The sequence below is a fragment of the Thamnophis sirtalis genome, unplaced genomic scaffold, assembly GCF_051295495.1.
Source record: "Thamnophis sirtalis isolate CommonGarterSnake01/CBP01778 unplaced genomic scaffold, rThaSir2_p1.2 scaffold_7, whole genome shotgun sequence".
NCBI classification, from domain to species: Eukaryota; Metazoa; Chordata; class Lepidosauria; order Squamata; family Natricidae; genus Thamnophis; species Thamnophis sirtalis.
In genome coordinates, this window is record NW_028261387.1 from 58486619 (window position 1) to 58511694 (window position 25076).

At 36.1% G+C, this 25076-nt stretch overlaps 1 protein-coding gene across 2 annotated transcripts in view; it reads left to right on the forward strand.

The window, feature by feature from the left end:
* The window catches only part of TAFA3 (TAFA chemokine like family member 3), a 103464-nt gene that overhangs the window by 62927 nt on the left and 15461 nt on the right, over window positions 1-25076 (forward strand). For both annotated transcript variants that reach the window (XM_087720145.1, XM_087720146.1), the window contains exon 4: window positions 19981-20130. In XM_087720145.1, the coding sequence (XP_087576271.1) occupies window positions 19981-20130 (150 nt within the window). The remainder of the gene's footprint in view (window positions 1-19980; window positions 20131-25076) is intronic.

Sequence of the window (25076 nt, forward strand, 5' to 3'; positions counted from 1 at the left end):
TGGTTGTTTTATTGCAGACATTTCATTACCCAAACTAGGTAACATCATTAGGTAATGAAACATTTGCAAGAAAACAACTAAGCTCAGGAGGATCCCTCATTTCAACCCTGAGCTACAAATGTTTTACTTTATTAACAAGCACAATAAAACAACCACAAAAATTACAGTTAAAATGTCCAGAGTGATGACTGATTTAAATACAGGTAGTACTCGACTTGTAACAATTGAGCCCAAAATTTCTAGTGCTAAGTGAGACATTTGCTAAAGTGAGTTTGCCCCATTTTACAGCCTTCCTTGCCACAGTTGTTAAGTGAATCACTGCAGTGGCTAAGCTAGTAGCTTGGTTGTTAAGTGAATCTGGCATCTCTATTTACTCTTCTTGTCAGAAGGTCACAAAAGATGATCCCAGGACCCTGCAACTGTCACAAATATGAGTCAGTTGTCAAGTGTCTGAATTTTGATAATGTGACCATGGGGATGCTGCTGGGGTCGTAAGTGTGAAAAATGGTCATAAATCACACTTTTCAATATCATTGTAACTTCGAATATTCATTAAATGAACTGTTGTAAGTCGAGGACTACCTGTATTCTTGATAATCATATTTGAAACATCTACTAAAACCTAAAATGTGCATGGCATATAACAATAGTGTCCATGTGAACAATAAAACACCCAGAATGATCCTATGTATTTGAGACAAGAGCCTGTTCCTCAGTGTTTCAGCCATTATGGAGAAACAAGATTGATAACTAGTTCAAGACCTTAAGCTACTTTTTAATACATTCCTGGCGGTAAACACAAGCTAGTATATGGCCAGCTGCATTTTTGCACCAACATTGGTTTTCAGGTATTCTTCAAAGAGAGCTCATGTAGTGTCTATTGCTGCAATTGAGCTGTGTAATAAAAAGTGTGATAAAATTATAGGGACTTGATGGCTCATTGGCTAAGACGCTGAGCTTGTCGATCATAAAGGCCGGCAGCGGTTTGAATCCCTAGTGCTGTGTAACGGGGTGAGTTCCCGTCACTTGTCCCAGCTTCTGCCAACCCAGCAGTTCAAAAGCACATAAAAATTGCAAGTAGAAAAATAGGAACTAGCTTTGGTGAGAAGGTAATATGCCGGCCACATGTTACCTTCCTCCACGGAGATGTCTTTGCACAGCACTGGCTCTTCAGCTTTGAAATGGAGATGAGCACCGCCCCCTAGACCAGGAACAACTAGCACATATGTGCAAGGGGAACCTTTACCTTTAATAAAAAGAGCGTAAAATATCATTGTGGGATTCTTGCCCTCCAAGTAGCAGCAAGCTGACCACAGCTTCCCCCCGCCCATTCAGCAGGACCTGTGAGTCCAGGGCAATCAAACAAACCCTTTGAAATATCTGAAAAAGTTATATGAGAATTTTAAGCTCAGTGGGGATTTAGAAACTGTGTTATTTCATTGTCAAGCAAAACCCATTCCATGGGTTGCTATAATAGGGAAGAACTACTTGTGTTGCCCACCTCTAATAGTGAGAGAGATTATCTGAATTTTGCTAACAATCTAGTTTAATTTAGTACTTTAATATGTTAATAAAATGTATAGATGTACATTATTCATGAAGATTAAAGTCAGATAACAGAGGGGATAAAGATCAGTTCTATCACTTGATTCTTGAATTTCAGATGTCATCTATGAAATAGCTTAAAAAAGAAACTCCTTAAAACTGCCATTATTGCCGCTTAGTTATAGGACTAGATTTCATTTTCCGTGTCTGCAAACAGTGTCCTAGCAGGACAAGAAGTGCTGGTTGTTCAGAAACCATTTGGCTATTGTTTGTCTCTGATTATTACTTCAGGCAAGGCAGCACACCTCATGAAAGGGCAGCACCAACTTGGGGCTGTCTTCCCAACTAGGCAAGTGGGGGTCATGGATGGGAAAACTTTGCCCAGTTTGACTGGTGCCTCAATTCCACCTCTACCTGAATCACAAAGCCCAATCTTTGTGTCTGATTCTTGGAGACTGCCGGGACAAATCCCTGTAGTTTTCTTCACAAGGTTTTTCAGAAGTGGCTTGCCATTGCCTCCTTCCTAGGGCTGAGAGAAAGTGGATGACCCAAGATCACCTGGTCAGCTTTGTGTCCAAGGCAGGGCTGGAAAACATGATCACCCAGATTCTAGTTTGAAGCCTTAATTACTTTATCAACCTGACTCATTACTTTCAGGACAGACTGCCACAATGTGCTGTTTGTAAGACTGCCTTTGAAGACTACTCAGAAGCCACAGATGGTACACAATACAAAAGCTTGACTTTGGGTGCGCTTTGATACTTCATTTTTTAATTACATAATAATTGATTTGAAATCACTACTCCATTCCTGCTCGTACTTTCTAATAAAATATTTTACCATCTATTCTTATTTTCGAGTTCTACCAAAGGGTTAAATATTCATGACTCTCAATATCAAAATCTTCTCTATGCCCCAGTAGTGCCTAAAAATTTCTTGCAACATGCAATAAAACAGCTTTTCTACTGTATGTTTATCCAAGCAGGTTGACTCTGATGGAAATTAATAATTTTTCACTAAGGTAAAGGGTTGATATTTCAAAATAATTTCCTAAATAATTTTTTGATCTGACAAAAATATTTATTTTGGATTAATACTGGGATCTTTCTGAAGGCTAATGAAGCAGGGAACTATATTAATTTTCACAGCATAAATTTTGCCCCACAAACCTAATGGAATTTTAATCTGTATATTAACATTCAAATCAATATTTTTAAATGTTTTGACATGTTTATTTTCACATATTTAGAAATATTTTAAAAAACAAAGTCCCAAATATTTAAAATAATAAGTAGAACTCATAAAACCAAACATTTTACATACTTGTTCTGATACAATGTTAGTATTATCAAACCTAAAGAAAGCAAGCTAGAATTATTTTTTTTAATCTCTCTCTCTTTGTTTTACATACAAATACAAATGCTTCATTTTTATTTTTCTGTGTCTGTGACATTTTATAAAATTGTAGAGTGATACCAACTGCCTGAGAAGTTTCCTGACTACTGACACATACGCTAAATGCACGTATTGGACATTATATTTTATACTAATCTACTCGTCTTCTTCTCTTTTGTGTTTGTGCATCAGAGGTCATCTTAGTCACACAAGAAAATGTCTATCATGAAATGGATTTTTGTTTTCATTTCTTAAGGGCTTTGTCACCTATATATTTTTTGATCAATTTTGTCACTGAGTGATTGGAGAAGCCATTTATATTTTTGGAGAGAGGCAGCTAATGTCGTCTAGATGAGGGCATAAAATGTGTTTGACTGCTCCTTTTTACAGGTCATCTGGATTAGGACAAAGCTTTAATTTTATTTGTATATCCAGGATTCATGTAATCTCTTTTTTTTTTACAATGTATATATGCTTCTGCAAGATAAGTTTTTTTAAAAAAGATAGGGGAAATCAGGAGGGAAAATGACAGCTAAACTGGAGTGAAAAGCATGGCACACAGGGCAGAAAATTGTCCCCATCTCTCCCACGGTTTCCCACTGTTCAGCATTAAGCACTTGCTCTGATTTGCCTTCTCAGACAGAACTGATAAACATTTTCTTCCAGCTCAGCAAGAAAAAAAAAGGGGGACGTTTGAGGGAGAAACTCCTATCATTGTCATTATGCATCCACTGTAGAGCAGGGTTTTTTCTTTCTTTCTACAGATACTTGATATGATATAAAAGCCCTAAACAGATCCTTGGAGCTTTGAAGGCTGGCATTAGCTGACATGATGGGGATAGCTGTAAATCTGTATATTGCCATTATCATACATTCTCCCAAACCATAACCATGAATTTATTCAGCCATAGCAAGACTCTGTGTGTAGATATTTTGTGCATGTAAAATCCTACCATCTTTCCCCGAAAACAAGACACGGTCTTATTTTCTTTTTACCAACAAAATATGACTTGGGCCTTATTATGAGGGAAGGGTTTATTGTTTTAGGATTGCCAGGTGGCTCTCTTGCAAGCGGGTTCCCAAAGAGCTGGGCAGAGCCTCATGGGTGAATGGCTGTGTTATGCTGTCGCAGCAATGCAACACAACAGCCATGAAGCGACCACGCTCACGAGCAGCCACCTGGCAAACCCCCTTTCCAGCACTGGGCACAGCACCATTCACTGACCTAGGGGTATCGCCAAGCCGCATGAGCGCCTGTTCGCCATTACCCAGTTCCCATGGCTTGGTGCCTTCAAAATGCCAGTGAATGATGTTCTGCACAGCTGGAGGGGGGGTTGTGTGAGCAGCTGTTCCGCTCTCGCTCACGCACCTCCCAGCCTCATAATGCCCTGGCCCAGCTCTCCCTGCAGAGCCAGGGCACCTCCGCTGCAGCCGCCACCACCGCCATCCCAGCATGGCTTTTTTAGTGGCTTCCAAACCAAGTCTTCCAGCAGTGGCCTCTCTTGGTGTACGCTTTATGGTTGTACGCTCTGCTGACAGCTGGTCCACAGGCGCTCACGTGGCTTGGTGATACTCCTAGGTCAGTGAGTGGCGCTGTGCCCAGATGGAAAGGGGGTTTGCCAGGTGGCTGCTCATGAGCATGGTCACTTCATGGCTGTTGTGTTGCACTGCTGTGATAGCACAACACAGCCATTTGCTCATGAGGCTGTGCCCGGCTCTTTGGGAACCCACTCGCAAGATAGAAGCCACCTGGCAACCCCCCTCTTCAGCTGGGCAGAGCGCTGCTCACCAACCTAGTGGTATCCCAAAGGCTCCAAGCAACACAATCACCTTTGCCTCCCCCCGGTTCCCATGGCTTGGCACCTTCGGGATACCACTAGGTTGGTGAGCGGCGCTCTGCCTGGCCGCAGATGGGGGGTTGTCCATGGAGCTTATTTGAGGGGGAGGGCTTATATTTTTGTCCACCAGAAAAATGTGGCATGGCCTTATTATCTGGACATGTCATATTTTCAAGGAAACACAGTATTTTTGTTTTTAATGTGGTGTTTAGAGGTCAATGTAAATTCTTTTTGTATGAATTTTCATATCATGACAAGCCACAAACCCTGACTTACTTAATCATTTTGAATTATTGAATAATATTGAAAAGGTGAAAATGGTGTTTTTAAATGCTGCACGAAGAATAACATTTTAAGCACAAATTACTTGTCCATTAGGGACATGCGTGGGATGAAATATGGACAGGAAGAAAGTGAAGAGAATTCTGTGGCATGATGGATGTCTACTCACGTAACGGTAGAGATTGATCAGTAAATAGATCCATTTGCCTGCAGAGTTCCTGCTCCTGTGTCAAAGATCCATTAGCCTGTTTACTCTAAAACAGGGGTGTCAAACTCTATTTCGTTGAGGGCTGCATCAGGGTTGTGTTTGACCTTGGGACTGGTGTTTGTGTGTGTGTGTGTGGGGCCAGGGTGGGCATGGCCAGGTCAATGTCACCCGTGTTGGGGGCGCCTGTGGTGACTCGAGTGCTCTGCCAGTGAAAATTGGCTGCTGAGCTCCATTTTCAGCTGTAACAGCCTCCTGCAACCTCTGCAAGCAAAAATTGAGCTTGGAAGAGCTGCATGTGGCCCTCCCAAGCTCTGTTTTCTATTGCAGTAACCTCCTGCAATCCTCTACAAGCAAAAATGGAGAGCCACACCCAGCCCTTCTGAGCTCTGTTTTTTCTGGCAGAGGCACCATGGGGCAGTTTCCATGACAGCCCCCAGGGCAAAATCTGTGCACCCCATGGGCCAGATCCGACCCTTGGGCCTTGAATTTGACACCCCTACTCTAAGCCTTTAAATATTCAGTAAAAAGCCTTGAGAGGAACTGCTAAGCCCAATCTCCCCTAACCTGAAATTGGGGATGGTTGAAATGGAATCCCACATATTTAAAGAAAATTTATGCCAAGTACATTTCATTGGATATATTCAAGAAGTGGTTGGCCTAGACAAATGTTATAAACTATGATGACATTTTGTGTGTAATAGCATCACAATTATGACTTGAATAATATAGTTTGCATCAAATATAGATGCTATTGGGTTGCATGTCATGTCACTTGCCCTGCTTTCTGGATGATGATGTTTTTTAGTCTATCCAGACTAAGCACACTGAATTGCATTTAGCTAGAATGCATCTCATCTATTTCCATTTCTATTCCAAGTGTGTATTTTACTTAATTGAATTTACTACTTAAGATATCTCATATTCAAGTTGGAAGCAATATAACAAAGTAAATTTATCAGGGTTTTATTTCCTAAATAAATATATTGATATAAAGCAATAGGGATTTTTTGGTTATTAGATTTTAATGTCTCTTATAACATATATGACAAAATTCAAAAGGTGTTATATAATTTCTTTAACATTATGAAAAATGCTTGGCTGTATTTTTAGCCATAGTAATTTTTCATTTTGTGTTTGCATTTTGTACATTACAGAATGCAAGACATTTGGCAAATTTATACATTGGGATAATCTTTTTAAATTGTTGTTGTCAGAGCTATTAATATTTTAGATTAGATTTTTGTGAGCAATGTTTTAAATTATTCAGGTTATAATAAAACTAAATTTGGAAACTGCAAAATTACTCTATATTCAACTAAAATGCAAATTAATCAAGATGTTCAGCAGCATCGACAATTCCTAAGTTACTCTTTCTATTGCAATGTGCTTTAGATGGTTCTGAATCTGGCATTTTTATAACTACTATGAAACTGTATTATTAGGGTTGATACCACTTATTTTTAAGATCTCTGGAATAAAGAATTAAAATATCATTTTAACAAATATATCTTTATCTGATAATATCCTAAAGCACAATATGTTTCATATTATCTTAAAATGAGATTAATTCAACAAAATATTCTTTCTCACATATAAAGTTCGTTTAATTGGTTCTAGTAATCAATTTCATTAGGGCCAAAATAAAAAAATAGGAGCTTTTTCCAGTGCCCTATTTTGAACTGATATCCATTGTTTTATTGATACAATGTTTATACAATAGATACAGTTTAAAACTGGGAATGCAAAATATGTAGATATTAATATGTGTGCATTGTGTATGTGTACATTTCAGAAGTTTAGAAGTATTGGTTGTGAAAAGTAGCACAAAAATCTATGGTGGGTTCCTACCGGTTCGGCCCAGTTCAGCTGAACTGGTAGTAGCTTGACGGCCTGGGTCATTGGAACCAGAGCGACCCAGGCATACCACACTGATGAACTGGTTCTCCCAGCGGCGACATAGGCGCCATCATCTTGTTTTTTGCTTCTGAGCATGTGCAGAGCAATTTTTGTTGTATTGCAAATGCATGCGCAGTGCATTCCTGAGCAAGCTGGCAGTAGCAGCTGTCGGAACCCACCACTGACAAAAATGATTATTATTCCATGTTGGAAAGGTAGAACCACTCTAGGTTTAGCTTTTGGATTATAAATATGAGCTGTTTTTGTGATGGCTTGTTTGTCATCTGTATAATGAAAAGACCAATGATTATAATTTTATCTGATAAAGATATAATGGCTTATTTAAAAACTTAGCTGAATGAATTCATCCACACTATGTGTTTTTTCTTTTTTCTTTTTTTTCTATAGTAAAGTGAAAATTGTATTTATCTGTATCCTGCCTTTATTATTTTTACAAATAACTCAAGGCAGTGAACATATCTGACACACCCTCCTTCCTCTTTCTCTTTCCCCCACAAAACCTGTGAGGTGGTTCGGGCTATGAGAGAGTGACTAGTCCAAGGTGGCTGGCTTTCATGGCTAAGACAGGACTTGAACTCATGGTGTCTTGTTTTCTAGCCTGGTGCCTATACAAAATAGCGCATAGCAAAATAAAAAAAGAAGCCTAACACATTTTTTTTTAAAAAAAGGCTTACCTTGTACCCACTACATATCTGAGGTCAAAACATGTTTGTATCTATTTTATGACATGTTTGTATCTATTTTATGACATGTTTGTATCTATTTTATGACATAATCTCTTCTCTGCATTATACTTTGGTGCTATCAGTTGATTCTGAAGTTTGTGCACCATATTAAGTTCCTGACAGTAAAAACAATTAATCAGTGGAACAGCTTGCTTCTTGTAGTTTTGGATGTTCCATCGCTAATGATGATTCTCTATATTATTCAGGTGTTATTGCAGCTGCAAATGAAACATGTGGTTTGAATATCTTGCTGAGAAAGTTCCCTGAGCTAAGTTCAGTTTGCTATTGGAACAGATATTGGAAAGCTTGCAGTGATGAAGAATTCTATACACAAATTCTAAACATTTTCTCTTCCACAGAAAATCCTTCCAATATTTCAAGCTTAAGTGAGACACAAATAAACGTAAAGAAATACATATTTATGAAGACAAATATCTCACCTAGAGGTGAGCTCTGTTGTGATTCATATTTGCTTTATAGCCGGGTTGACTAACCGAGCAGGGTTTTTTATTTGTTGTTTAAAAAGGAAATTAATGCACATTGCTTTCTTTCTCATGTAGTCATAGTGGTGCTAAGACAATGTAACTTTTTGATTAATAAGGCTATACCCTACATCATCAAAATAGAATAAATCAGAATGGAAAACATAGCTTATTTTAGTTTTAAGCTTCCTAGGGTTTTCTCTCTGTGTATTAAGTGATACCTGTGGGGTAGCTAGAATGCTGGATACGGATATGAGAAATTGAAATCTCTGTTCATCAGTGACACTCTAGGAAGCCTTGAGCATTACTCTGTACTGCATTTTAAAACTGCCTCATAGGAGTCCTACGAGGCTAAAATGTTGTTCAGAAAGCTTTCAAGGTAACATTTCATGGCATTTTTGCCAAATAGTTCATAATCTTTCTCTACTTTTGTCAGTGCTCAAGTATGAAAGAGATTATCTAGAGAAGTTAACATATCTTGTAATTGATTTATATGCATGAAGGGAACTCTAGTCTACAAAAAAGCTTATGAGTGCAATAAATCTGTCAGTCTTTAAAATGCCACAACTGTAACATAACACAAGAAATATACCCTTGGCCTCTTCGTGTAAATAAAAACCCATGGTGCCAGTTTTTCATCCTTTTGTGTGCAACTGTTCTCATAGTTTTAAAATGTGTATCTATCCTGAATTGACAATTATTCCATTGACAATAATTCTTTCTCATTAATTATAATGCTTTTCTTACAGCCTAATCTTTATTGCCCCATTATTTTATTCTCCTGGCCATGTGCGGAAGGCATTAAGAACCCTTACCTTGGGCAAATAAGAAGGCTAGTGAAATAGATAGAATCTTTTTTTGGGGGGGTTTCACCCCAAATTAAATCTCCCTCCTTCTGAAGTGCAGCAGAAACTTTTTAAGAGTAATCTCAGATGCAGACAGTAAAGTGTCATGAATTGAATACTCTTCGGCTTCAACTCTGTCAAGTGAGGAGGTAAACAAATCCTGCTAATCTCAACATTAAATGTCAGTTATGACATCTCTCCCCCCAACTCCTATTACCTGCAGTTTTCAGACATTCAGATTTCTGACGTTTAGAGAAACCCTTAGAAAAGGTTTTGAGAAAATTGTTAGTCCCTTCTGCTGTAATCTATAGCAAACATGGGCTTTTACTTCTGAGGGGTCCTTGGTGCTCTCTTAGCTTGGTTGTTTTCTTGCAGACCTTTCATTGCCCAACCTGTAACATCCATCAGTGCTAGTAGAGTTTCTTCTCATTGTATATTCTGGTGGCTTGCCTTTCGGTGTTACTGGGAGTTGTCTTGGTAGTTGTTAGGTTGGGCTGTTTATTGTTAGCTTGTTTGGTAAGCAAGAAAATAAATAAGAAATGGACATAAATATAAACGTAGCATTAAGGTTAAAAGTAAGGAACAAGACAATTGCAGACATTTTAATTTTGAATAATAAAGTAACTCCTAGTGGGAGAAAAAACAAGCATAGTCTTTGTGTCTCTCTGCCAGCTTGAGAAAATCTCAACTATCATTTTTCAATCTGTCAAACAATGAGAGATCTCTGGGTAGATAACAAGATGATTTTAAAAAAGTAGCATGCATAAAATAATAAAAAACAGTGGAAAAATAAAACTAACAGAATAAAGACAACAATGCAGGAAAGAATATTAACATTTAAATAGATAAAAATCAATGTCTTACAGGCAATTAAAATCTAGGAGTTTCTCCAGAGATGAGAAAAGCAAAATAAGGGTGGCTTCCTTTCCCCAGTTTTCCATTCTATTATGTTTACATAAATGAAATCTAAATATATACAAACTGCCCTGTCCCTTGTTGTAAAAGGCATTTCAAGATATAAAGAAATCAGTCCAAATTCAGTTGGTATTAGTGCAGTCCTCTGAATTGGAGCAACTCTAATTCTTATAATTACAGAATAGGTATTGGAATATTTAGAAAGCATGTTCATGTAGTCCCTTGGGAATACATAAAGCATTATTCTTCTCAAAATCATTACAGGAGAAAAAGGTACCAGCTGCCATAAACCTATAATTAGTATCAGCATTGAAAGACATTGTCTTTATGAGGAAAGAAAAATATGATAATTTATATTTATATAAAAACACAATCAAAAGAAAACAGTGAATTTATGAGATTTGTCATAGCAGAACTATAAATTAGAGACAAAGAAGTTGATCTGTTTTGAATATAATGACACATTTCATTATAGGATTATTTTTTCCTGCTGCTGAGATTTTTTTAATCAAGTGGTTAAATATTTTTTTCCCTATCCTAAAGCAAGATTTTACTTTGAAGCTATGCCTCCTCCTTTTAGCTTGGTGAAATAAAATTGTATTCTTGAGAGATGAAAAATTACAAAAGCTGAGGTAAAGAATAAGATTAAGGCATAGCTTTAGAAATGATTTTGGGATTTTAGTTCTTCAGGAAATTAAGACAGGTTCATCTCATTAACACCTATTAATTTCAAAGAAATATATTAATGTGACTTTCCTACTCCTTTTTTTCTCTTGAGGTTCAGTTGATACTTACTACTCTAAGGCTTTCCTCCTTCAAAGAAAGTAGTATGTGGCTGCTCCCAGCAACTCCTGAGGCAGTCATTTAAATCTGTGGACTAGTTAATATGCCTCAAACTTGAGCAGGATGCTTATGGAACATAACTTATTAGCCCACTTTATTTATTGAGAGCCTGCTGATTTGAAATAATAAAGGAGGTGGTCACTGTATACTTCATGTATGCTGAAAATGTTGGAGGGAGGCACTATTCCTCCTTCCTTTAGATAGAATAAGGAAATCTTTGCCATTTCAGGAACTTTGGCATGGTAGCACAAGGCAATGAGTGAATGGCAGGTTTTGTATTGTTGGTAAACTGAGGTAGCATGAAATGGCTTATGGTATTAATTGCCTACAGTATATTACATTTCAGGGATTTTTTTTATTTCATTCAAGTTGTGTCTGATTCGTGAGACTGCCAGGAAAGGTTCCTGCAATTTTTTTTGGCAAGATTTGCCATTGTCTCCTTTCTAGGTCTGAGAGGAAGTGATAATCCCAAGGTCACCCAGCTGGTTTCAGAATTCATGATCTCTGAGAAGAAATCCCAAAGCAGGCCCAAGGGTCTAGATTCCAGTTCTCTGCTATACTTATGAGACTCTTTGGTGCTAGAATTTTTTTTCTTCTCTTCATTTTTATTTTTCTCTCTTGTTTAGCTTATGAGCTACTTCCATAGAAGGAGAGTACTTCAAATGTTTGACCGTCCTGCAGAGATGCAGCTGTATTGATACAACTGCAGTTAGGGTGTGGATTCCTGAAGCTCTTTATGGCTCATTGAACACCCAAGATTGTTTTGTAAATCTTTCAGCATCTGCTGTTGCTTGAGCTCTTTCTGGTTGCCAGAATTAATGAATAAATGAACTGTTCTAACCAAATCTATTAATAAAAGTTATGAGAAACTGGCAGGACTTGAAAGTAACAGGCAGCACATAGTAAGTTTGAGGTCTGAGGTAAAGGTGAGCCATGATTTGCTGAATAGAGATTCACCAATTCATACCTGATCTTTATCCTTTCATCGTTATATCACATATTACATATCAACTTAAGGATTGCTGGTCAAGGATTCTTTAGCTGAGCAAACACATCCCCAAATTTATTCATTTCTTCAGATAATTCCAGAAGGTCATTATGGATTATAATAATGTCAATTTATGTGAAGTGTTAATTATAAACAAAATTATATTTAATATCTGTATAAAATTCATATCTTGCAAATCAGTAGGGTACCTCAATATTATTGTCCCAGATCAGTTATATTGAGGCTGAAAAGAGTGCTTGAAATGTTGCGGTCTTCATGACATTTAAACCAGGATTTTTTTTTACAGTTCTGACAGAGAATAAATGGAGTAATCATAAATCAAGCAAATTTCCTATTGTGCTCAATCATAAAGCTGTAAATTAGTCTTCAGGCTCTCAGAATTGCAGTGGGTTAAACAATGGCGTTGTTCAAGCCAGATCAGGCATTAAGCTTCCAGCAAACAACCCACACTTGGTTTCAGGCTACAAGAGAAAAGATGGTAGAAATTATTAGGTCCAGGGTCATGGAATTCATGTAAACAGTCATGAGCCACATGGCTTTAAAGAAAGGCTTAAATCTAAGATCTAAAAAGCCCCCACAATGTGTTGAATGACTAAGCTGAAGAAGTCAGAAAAGGCAATTATACAGCTCAGATCAAGGAGCACCAAATAGAAATACCAGGAAACATGCATTTTAGTAGTCTGCCTTGTTTGTTTCTGTCTTTCAGTAGTGGGCTCTTCCTGGGCTTCTCTCATGGAAGCCACTTTCTGTCAGACAGTGATGGATGGGATGACTTGCTATTGTTGCAACTTGATCTTGATCTATTTTGATATAGTCCTTAGTTCTTTCTCCACTATTTGAACTATTCCCCTATTCAATCTGGAATCAATTTTTGTCCTCCATCCACATCCAGGAGGGTTGACTTCAGTCCCATGGACCTTAAATCCATTAATAGTAATAACAATCATGATCACACATATATGAAGCTCTTTAGAGATGTTTTGTAGCCTTTACATTTACCATACTTGGGTATTACTTTCTTCCTTTCCTTTCTGCTTTTCTTTTTCTTTTCTTTTTTTTTACCTGTTCACTATACCGCACATAATGACACAAACAGCCTGAGCAAGTACTTTTCTCAATTTAAAAAGGATGAGTGATTAATTATGAGATTAGAGATGCCTGTGATAATTAAAGTAAATAGTCTGATTGAGAGATCACTAAAATCCAAGAATGCCTTTTAACTTTTGAAGGGTACCAATACTTATGTCTATGCCATTTTCAATTGTTTTGTTATTTACAAGAATATGCTAAGTCATACATCAAAAGCAGAGTATCTGCTCTATATACTTTACAGTAAATAATAGTGGAATTTAATTGTGTCAGCTTCAGGTTAATTTACTGCAACTTGGGGTACCAATACTTTTGGCTGCTTTTTCAAGTTTGCTTTGATATTTGCATTTATCAATAGTTTTCTGGGATCAGGTCCCTTTAATCTGATCAGTAGAGGAAAACATTGTGGAAAAGTTCTGAAATCTGTGTAATTCTCTGGAGGAATTATTCACATTCATATGAATTTTCAGTCTTTTGACTCTGCTTTTTGTGATTAAAATGATTAATAATACAAAAGACGAATCCATCAAAAAACAACCCTAGTTAGAATTTTCTACAAAGGAATGAAAAATGGCAGGCAAGTACACCATGAATGCTTTTCTGGAAGGAAACTGGCAACTGTCAGATATAAGGGTTTTACCATGTCAAATGATTATAGGTTATGTAGTAGCGCATGCATTTGCATACCTGAAAAAGATGCTGCTGCATTAGAGAAGTGCTGCACTTCCAAATGGTCCAGCAAACCTCTTGTTTTTAAAGTATGCACAACCAGATTAACGGATCAACTTGTTTTAAAATTAGTGCAAAAACAAGATGGATTTGAACATAAAAGAGATATTGGAGGTGGGGGCGGCTAAAAAAATTGAAGAGAGCAGGACAAGAAGTATCTCAGGACTTTTTCCTGTTATTTTGCATAATAAACATTTCTACTTTTTCATATAAGTTTATATAGGTTTTGTCCTAAATGTGAAAGTGGTACTTTTACATATTCTAATGCTTATGATGAAGAGGAATCTGGGGACCGCTGCTGTAAATGCCAGGGCAATTTCAAATATTATTTGCAATTTATTAGTATGACATATTGCCTTTGTTTAATTGAGAATCTCTTGTTTCAGGTAATTAAAATTATTTAGATGCATATTCCTAATAAGTACATTCTTCACAACAAACAAGATTCAACACCCACAATGCTACCCCCATTTTCTCATACTGTTATCTGTGAAAAATGGCTTGGGATATTTATAAGTTTTGGGAAGTTAGGCATAGTTTTATAGAAAGTCTGAAACTATTATACTTTATATTAAACTTATAAATTATATATAATTTATTAACTTATAAATTATATATAATTTATAAGTTTAATATTCTGTGCAAAAAAGTAAATGCATAATACTTGTAAAAATATGTTTAGTTGCTAAATTAAATACATTTTTAATCTTTAGACTACATGTAGCTAGATAACCTTTCTGCAACTACTGAAACACCCCAGATTAGATACAGCCAAAATGTTAAGTCTTATTTTTAAATAGAAGAAAAGTTTGGGAAATTTAGACATGCAAAATAAATGTCCTAAATCTTGTCTTAGCTTAAGGAACATATTTTGCTCTTTATTAAATGTTACCTCTATCTTCCCAGAACAAAACAACAGTTTATTTTTCCTGTTTCCAAAGTAGTTTTGGGACACATGGCCTCTAATCGGCCCCTAGCTATGCCCAGATCATTTTATTTAACAAGCACAGTATTAGTATTTTTCCTAAAACTAATAGAAATTCTGAGAATATGGAGTAAAGTGTTTCATCAGCAAAATAAATCTCAAATAACAAAGGAAATTTTAAAGAACATTATTAAATGATTACAAAATCATGTTGCAGTTCACCTAGGACTGAACAATTTTCTCTCCCAATTAAAGACTGGCTTTCAAATGCTTCTTGGTATGAATCAGAAATTATCTGAACTTGGAAAAATAATTATGGTAGGTAAGATTTTATCTGTAATATGCTTAGATGTGTAGAAGTTAACCTGCACATATTAGTTTTTCTACAAATAGCTCTAAATAGTCTGAGACTTGGGATCTAAAAATTTTGCATTTGTTTTAATTTTTCATTAATACCCTGAAGCCAGAGGTACGTTCCTACCAGTTTGACCTGGTTCGGCCGAACTGGTCGTGGAATGCCGGCCTGGGTCGCAGAATTGGCAGCGACCCAGGATGGCCACGCCCCCAAACCTGTTCCCTGGTCACCACCACCACCATTTTTTTTAGTTTTTCACATGCACAGAATAATTTCTATTGAACTATGCATGTGCATGCAGCACGCATCCAGTATGCATGCAGCATGCATCCAGTGCACACACGCACAGGAAGCGCATGCAGGAGCAAACCAGCAGTAACACTGGCTGAAACCCACCCCTGCCTGAAGCCCACCCCTGCCTGAAGCACTCTGTCTCTTCCTGTCAATAGTTAGATACATGTTGAATAAATATACTGGTAAAAGTGTATTACTTTTGACTTGAGGTTACAGATCATACACAAAGTATACATAGATGACCTCTTAGGAGAAAGCTGCAAAAGGCACATATTGAGGGACAGACTGTGTGTAAGGATGATAATTCTGGAAAGAACAGCCAAAGTGACTCAAAAATAAATGGGATTTTGAGAAAAGGGACAGAGCGTGTCAGCCAGATTTATTTATCATCTGAACAATTGTCCCCAATATTCAAAAGGAATCTCTGAGGCTTTTTCCAATGTCTTCTTTCTAGCGAAGGGAGGGAGGGAGGGAGGATGGAGGGAAGGAAGGAAGGAAGGAAGGAAGGAAGGAAGGAAGGAAGGAAGATTTTTGCCAGCTTCCCAGAAGGAAACTCACTGGGGAAGCCAGCAGAAAGATCACAGTCACTTCTACGCCTACTGCCTTTTTTGCCCACTCTTGGCTATTTAGTGAAATACTTCTCAGCTACTAAGTGAATTACATCAATAATCAGCTGAGAAGGCGAACATTAGAAAACCTATATTGGAGCAGATCATAACTTACCTAGTCCAGCATTCTGTTTCCACAATGTAACACAAAATATTCCATGGAAACCTATCACAAGTAGCCACTGATATCCTCCACAATTTCAATTCCCCTGAAAATGTCCATCTTGGTGAATATTTGCTAAGTCCTATAATTATGAATGACAAACAATTTTGCATTCTTTCGGACCTTACCTGTCCAATGTAACTGCAGGAGTAGGGGTGGGTTATAAAAAAAGTCAGGATTACAGGTATCATTGTGCAATCAAAGACTTGGCCATTTTAAAATATTTGTGATGTGCATTAAAAAAGATTTTGTGCTCCTCATCTTGAGTTATTTTTAAATTCCCTTGGTGCATGTCTTTGCTGGTTGCCATGATGTAGTTAGTAGTCCAGTACATAGTGAGATGGGAGACCATATAAATTTGTTTAATAAACAAGCAGACAAATCCAGGTGCTTCTCTCCAATTTGCCAAGATCCCATTGTTATTAGCTTTTATTAGCTCTTAGTTAATTATTAATATTAGTGTGGGAATTTGGAACTCTTAAATTTGGAGAACCTGGGATAACATTTGCTAGCCCCCAATTTAATTTTGCTCTATGTTTAATAACTCCCTCAATTTGACTCAAAACTCCTATAATTTAGCTTTGTTGAATTATTTGTTTGATGGATGGATAAATGGATGGATGGATATATTGTATTTGGTTTTGGTCATAGCCCACAACACAAAGAACCAGACCATAAACCAACCAGCAGACATAAAATACAAAATATAAGTTTGCGTAACATAAACCTTCAGGTAGGAAAGTTGCAAATGGCAATCACATGACTCTAGAATGCCGGAATTTTTCCATCTCCTTTACACAGTGACTCTGGGCAGTGTACAAATAAAATCTTAATGAGAAAAGATGTTGAAATTATTTATTAAAAAATGTGGAGTCAAATACAACATGTAATAAAGAATTGAAAAGAGGCAGATAAGTCAAAATTTATGTCAAACATTTTATTAGGTATTCAAAGTTATTTATCAATTAATAATAAAATTTAATATGAAACTTTTGGAAAAAAAACATTTAATTGCAGTACATATTTCTTTTTGTAAAAAGTCCACTTCTTGATCGCGTCATCATTTATATTTTGACCAGACTTAAAATATACTTGACTTAAAAAAAAAGAATGAGTTACATTGTCATAGAATACTATATGCACAAGTTTTTTGCACTGATGTAAATGGTTATGACTTGAAATATATAAAAAGCCTATTACAGGAAACACTATTTTTTATGCTGAATTCTAAGGGAAGACACAGCAGTGTTTGTAGATATGTTAACTAACTGGCTTGAGATGCATGGCGCTTAAAGCTCTGTTTTTTGTTAAGGCTAGGCAATGGAGCAGTAATTATTCCCTCATAGGACATTCTTTTGAAATTGCTAATATTTCCAATGATCAATACTAAGAGCCTTTATATTTTGAGATTATATTTTAGTGAGAATTTATGAGTTTTAAGTAAAACTGAAAAAAGATGGAATTCCAGTATATATTCTCAAGGCAATATATGAAATCTAATTCATGAAAAATATTTCTAGTCATACACTTTATTAAAAAGCATTTAAGTCTGCTGCAGTGTCCCGACTTCCATAAACTGAACAATAGCTAGATACCTATTATGTACAAACAATAACTTTATGAATTGACAACTGTATCTTTTTGTCAAATATGTTCTGTTAAATTCCTTTGCAGCATTTATAATCAATAAAATCCAGGAGGTGATTACTTATTTAGATTATATACCGGAATATTTTTGTTGGCTGCTTTATCTACTTCAGCTTCTATGTTCCTTTTGCATATTGAAAACTTTCATTAAAACTGAATTACTAACAAATTTAAAGACAGAGGGAGAGAGAAGCAGTGTGTCAAATTTATAGTCAGGAATATTATTACCAAACATTTGCAGGATAGATAATTGTGTGATTATTAAGGGCAGAAATGAAAGTGATGGTTCATTAGTAGAAAACGTCCATGAAATATCAATAAATATACATAAATGGAAGTGGTAATAATGCCGAAATATACATAGGCTCTGAGCCAAGGACTTTTCTTACTATCTAGGTCAAATAATTTTAATTCTGCCTCCATCTCTTTAAGAGACTGATCTTCAGCATCTTTTCTTCGAAAAAACTTTTATAAAATGCAAGATTTGCTTCCTGATATATATGCATATAATGGTAGTAAAATTGCTGATGATAAGTCCTGAGCCTCTGGTTCAGGAAGTCTCCCTAGACTTGGATCCCTTTCATATGCATAGGAAGGACATTGAAGGACATTGAAGAAAGGAGATTTAAGAAAATTATTTCAATACCTCTGGCTTTGTTTATTACCTTATTTACAAATTTAAAGATATTGAGGCAAATATCAAGGGGGCTGTTAATGTAATTCTTTTTAAACATGAGATAATTCCAGGGAAATCAATTGTTTAATTATTTATGTCATTCTTGTGAACATTTTTACAATTAGAATCACGTCTGCAACCTTATAAAGAACCCAGCAAAACACTCCTTTAAAATGCCCCTGTAAAAGTGCCAGATACCTCTGTTTTGGGCCAACTAAGTGGCCATTATGCTTCATTTCTTGTGACATGCAATTAAAGTTAAGCAAATTTTCTTATATTACATTATTAATAGCAAAAATGAAATGAGTCATCAAATGATTGACACTTAACAAATATGAAGTGTTTTTACTTGAATTCTCAAAAACATTCTTGAGTTTTATTTAACTGATGATCATATTTAAATTAAATGATAACAAGAAGAAACAATCAATTAATTTGATAAATATACATCAGCTGACTCAACTCTAGTTACAAAAGGGAAATGGAATGCAGTATTATAAAATATAGCTTTATTAGTTTGTTACTTGCTGGAGTAACAGAAAAAGATATAAATGGCTTAGATTCTTGGATTAAATTGTATCTCATCTATAAATCTTTTAGATTATGGTTTCTAGGGAAGGCAAATGCACTTCCATATAAAATCCTGGATCCCAAGTTGGTAATCATGTTCAAAAATGATAAATTTTAGGCATAGGATAGAAGGAGAAAAAAGCAATGATAGGAAAGGGAAATCTACAAAATTATTAAATTCAAATTGATCTAGAAATCAGCTTCAGATGACCTCAAATTGATGTCCATTACTTCCATTGTCATGACATGTAATTTTTCTTTGGATTTAGATTGGTTTTGGATTAGTGACGATTCGAAAAGCAGTGAAGTTATGAGTAAATTTATATCAGCCATTCCTATCATGAAATTTCTCTAGATTATTTGGGAATAGCAAATCTGACTGTTGCAGTTTCAACACATCTGAAAGGCAACAGGTTGGCGAAAGTTGATGCAAGTTCAACTGGATATGGCTGTCTAAAAGTATTCTTGTGTGGCTTGTACCACATTTTACTCAAACAATTTTGCCAGAGTTTATGACAAGAACATGCCACCAATGTAATTTTTTCAGTTTGCAATGTTTTGATAAGAAACCTTTTTATGGAATCGACATTAGCCAATGCTAATGACTTTATAATGAGTATACTATTGGATTTGCTCATAAACACAGTTAATTGAACCTGTTGTTTTAGATACAGCTGGTGTTTTGGACTCAGCTGAGCCTTGATTTTTTTTTCCAGATGCATGACTTCTTGCTGATAGTTGGCTGCTGAAAAATTGTATTTTTTTTCTCAGCTCTTATTTAACGCATTTAGCAAAGGTTTTTTTTAAAAAAACCTGCTAAGCTTTTTGATCTACTTTTTCCTTTATTTATTTTATTCTATGTATTCTATGTCTTTCTGCTCCTTAAACATAGGTGTACTATATGCTTTCCTTTCTTGCAGTGCACATAGAACCTGGTACGTGTGAAGTCATTGCTGCCCACAGATGCTGTAATAAGAATAAGATTGAAGAGCGCTCCCAAACAGTGAAATGTTCCTGCTTTCCAGGTCAGGTGGCTGGGACAACACATGCTGCTCCTTCATGTGTAGATGGTAAGTGTATAGCTATCTGAAGTATGAATGCTTGGACATGACTATAGCAAGATCAAAAGATGGATGCATAGTTCTAGAGCAGGAATGTCAAACTCGATTTCATTGAGACACATCAGAGTTTTGTTTGACCTTGGGGGGAGGGGATGGATGTGGCCAGGGTGGGCATGGCCAGATTGATGTCAGGGAGTGCCTGTGGTCACCTGTGTGCTCACCTGTGTGCTCTTCCAGTGAAAATGGTCTTTTGAGCTCCGTTTCGGCTGCAATGGCCTCCTGCAACCCTCTGCCAGCGAAAATGGAGCACTCCCAAGCTCCATTTTCACTGGGAAAGGCACTGCGGGCCAGTCCTTCGCTGTTTCCAGCGCAGCCCTGCAGCCCAGATCTAAGCACCCCACAGGCCGTATCCGGCCTCCGGGCTTTGAGTTTGATACTCCTGTTCTAGAGCCTGTGAGTCTGGATAGCTGTGCTTGCTGGGAAATTTATATCAAATATGATCAGATATAGTTTAACAATATCAGCTATCCCAGCTATGTTATTTGGTGTTCTGCAAGAAACAGGGATGTATGTGCTTTTGATTTGAAGGCAAAAGTATGCTTTAGAGCACATGGGAACAGACTAAACTTCCTGTCAAGCAGGTTTATATTAAGTGCAACAATACCACAAAATGACTTAGCTTCTTTAAAGAGTTATAGGCAGCTGCTACATGAGCGCCTCTGCATGATCAGAGCATTTGCCTGATGCTTTCTCTGATAGTCATTAAAAGAAATTAATAGCAACCATGATTAGCCAATTTGAATAATTTTCTATGGCAGGGAAGGCTGATGTTTCTACATCCCAGTCCTGGTTTTGAATTTGTACAGCATCACAGTATCTGTCTGGGTATGCCAAGATTTGGAAAGCACTATAGTTTAATGATAACCAAATGCTTATTCAGTGTCATTGGTTCAATCCCTGAAATCTTCAAGTAGGATTAAGAAAGCCGTGCAAGCATTTCTTCAGTGTGGATCAGTCTTGCAGCTAGTAAGATGGACTACTACTTTAGCATCATAATCCAGATTAACACAGATTTTATGGGAGTGATTGACCAAAAGTATCTGAAGATCAGCAGATTGGAAAACCAACAATAAGATAGATGGGGTAATAGTCTGACTCTTCTGAATGTTCTTCAATTACTATTTTTGGAATAGAAAAAGTGGGTTATCAAGTACTCCAAAATCTTCTGCTTTCTACTGCACAGTTTGATTCATTTCTTTAAGCTTTATTGCTTTCTAGTTTTTTTTTTTAGTTTATAATGAAAATGATGATACTATTGCATATTCAATCAGAAACAAAGTTTGAAGTTGTATTAGTAAATCTTGACAGAATTGGCATGCTGTCCCCATAAAATAGACAGTATTATGTTTTGTTACCGTCCCGAACTCATTCATCCTCAACAGTTTTGTAATAGGAACAAATGACTGGCCCTGTGACTTCAGGTCTCAGTTGAGATGTGACCTAAGATTGCATGCACTGTCCACCTGTGGGAAAGTTCCTGAAGTTTTATCAACAGGTTCTATCTGTTTCCTTTCTTTTGCAATGGCAAACATGCTTCATTCAAGTACGTATTTTCAATCTTTTTTTAAGAGAAACTTCACAGATTTAATTCTGTTATAACCAATTAACTGGTTATAATCTGCAATCTTTTAGGCTGATTGTAGAGCCCTTCCATGATAACCTGTAATATTTATTACTTAGATATCCAAAATGTGAAATTAATTGAATCTTGCCAAAATAAATACCGTAGCTCACAACTAATAAAGTTTTGTATTGAAGAGATATACTCTTATTAGTTTCCTATTCTTCCTAGAAATGTGTGGCCACCAACACCTTGCCACTACTGGAAACGAAATCTGATGTGGAATAAAAATATACAAAACAGGACAGGAAGCCTAGGCCAGTCACATCGCCTTCCTCTGTAGTATAGATACAATGGTATGTTATCAACTGCTTAGTATTTTTTAAAGGAAATTGGTACAGTAAATACTGTAATCAATTTGCTATTTTAAGTGATGTTCTTCCTCTCTCCTGGGAAAAGAAGGATCTGCCTTGCTAAGAGATTTAGGACATAGGATACACAGATATATTTAATGGAAGAGATGGGCTACAGAAAAAAAACAATTGGTAGCTTTTTGATATGCATGTGATATTTCATAATTGTGTAGTATTGTAGATATTAAGCCATACATTAATTATTTAACTGGTTTTAGCAAAACAGTAACTCTCCCACTTATTCAGAAAATTGACTATAGATTTTTCTTTCTATAAAGAGCTTTTCCATTGAAACTGTAATTATTGCCCAGTTTTGACTTCAGAAGCCAATATTTTACATGCAATTGTGTCTCATTTTTAACTCAAAAAGGGATGTTTTTAAAAATCAACATTTCCTTTTTTTCCCTCTTGTTGGAAGGTCAATTTAGCTATAATATCTCAGATCCCTCTCCCTGAAATCTACTTTAAAAAGTAGGAAAACTTGTTACTATAAAGTAGGCGTAACACATAGGAATGAAAGCATGCAATCTAATCACCTGTGCAAACTGCTAAAAAAAAACCTTAGCCCATCTATATTTTATTGAATTGTGTCATTTGGGATCTATTTGAAATGGCTCAAAGCCTCTGCTGGTACATTATTGATTGGCTTGGCAGCTTGGTTGGTGCAAATGGATTTATATGTGATGCCAAGAAACTACTTAAAAAACATAGGATACTATTCCCCTGAAAGACTAGCATCTCTTAGCAGCTTTGGAAAAGTGCTTCAGTTTATGTGAACAAAGCATTTCCCTAAAATTACCATTGAGATTTCATTGAAATCATCATGCAGGCAAGAGTTTCCAGTCAAACATATAGTTCTTTTGCCATTGCTTAGCAATTAAAGTGCAAAGAAAAAAGAGAAATAAAAGGGAAAAAGAAATGTGCACATCAGAAAGAATAGAATAGAATAGAATAGAATATAGCTACAGCTATTGTCTTCAAGATCTCAAATGACTGTTTGAGCTATTGTAAAGTTATGGGAAATTCAGAAACATTCTACTTGAAAACAGAAATTCTTGAGATTATATGGTAGGGATTCTGTATGGTAGTAGCTTTATACAGGTAGTCCTTGACTTATGATCACAATTGAGCCCCAAATTTATGTTGTTAAGTGAGACATAGTTAAGTGAAGTTTGCCCCATTTTATGATCTTTCTTGCCACAGTTGTTAAGTGAATCACTGCAGTTGATAATCACTGCAGTAACACGGTTGTAAAGTGAATTTGACTTTCCTATTGGCTTTGCTGGTCAGAAGGTCAAAAAATGGGATCAGTGACCCCAGGCCACAGCAATGATCATGGGGATGTTTCAAAGGTTGTAGCTATGAAAAATGGTCTTAAGTCCATTTTTCAGTGCTGTTGTAACTTTGAACAGTCACTAAATGACCTATTGTAAGTTGAGGACTATCTGTATAGGGCTTATGTACCAGGCATAAGCAGTATATGCTAATAGAAGAATGGCAGAATGGATAAATAGACGCTGGGCTTCTGCTTAAACTTAAATGGCTACTAAATGCATGCTATTTATTCTGTTGCCCTGGTGACTTCAACAATAATATGTACCTATAAGCACTAAGAGAGAACAGGAATCCGAGAATAAAAAAATGAATGCGCTGACTATACTAAAAAAAAAAGAGAGAGCAAAAAAAGAAATTAGAATGGAGTAGAAAAGTCTATGTGGTTAAAAAAACGTTCCTGCCTTCAGCTTTATCAGTGGGCATATATTTAGACGTCGACTTCTGTATGGAAATTTTATATAACGCCTTCAATAAAGATATTGAAAAAGGGGTTTAGATCCCTTTTGTAAATCAAAATTCAGTTTTATTTCCAGCATTAAATGCTGAAGATTTTTAGAACATACTGACAGTATGTTTGTTTATTTATTTATTTATTATTTGATCCTTATTGACATGATAATTTCAGGTTAATCTCTAACAAATATTTGGAATTTTTTTGTGCTAATGGGGATATTAATGTTTTAAAATAACTTTTGAAGTTATTACAAGAGGAAGAAAACCAGTTAAAGCAAATGTAATATTTTAGTCCAGATGCTTTTGCAGCATCCAAAATTCTTGTCTTTCTGTCAATACTGAAATGTGTTTTGGACAATTCTAAAACTAGTATCTTTTTCAAACAATTACGTTATTGTGAAGACGGATGTTAGTTAATTGCAAGAACTTTAAAATGAAGCATTAGAATTCTCTGTATTTTAAAAAAATCAGTGGCGAAGATATTCAATTGGGTATGTTTCTTATTATCTTAAGAAGAGAATAATTCAGCAATACATGTTTTCATCTTAAAGGGTCTGGCTGTCCACATCATTATGTTGGAAGTTTGAAATGTTGGAAGGCTGTGAGGTCCACAGGTGGGGACAAAGGGCACAAAATAAAAAGCAGTGGAGAGACATTCCTGATGGATTACTAAGTCTATGGTTCTGCTGCTCTTTCTGGACAAAAATCAATTATATATATATATATATACACACACACCTTAAATAAAATATATGTTTTTAAGGTATTATTTTTTACAAGAGACTTTAGACAATTATTAATTGCTTTGCCAGTTTATGAGGACAGCCTTTAATCATAAGTGACAAAAGGACTGTAAGTCACTAGTGAGGAAATAGCTATACAATTACTGGGTTCCCGCTCAGATATTAATCTATATTGCCCCTGTATCTGTCCCTTACGGTGGATAAATCTATTGTGATATCTTCTCTTTAGTTATTGCGTCACGTAATGGTGCAGTACTACCTTGCTTTCATTAGAAACTGTGATTTTTTTTTAGGCTCATGCAGTTCTGTCTCTAAATATTGCAACAAGGAAGAGTCGTATTTAAACTTGGCCAAACAGAGAACAATTGTTAACTCAAACTATGTCAGAGA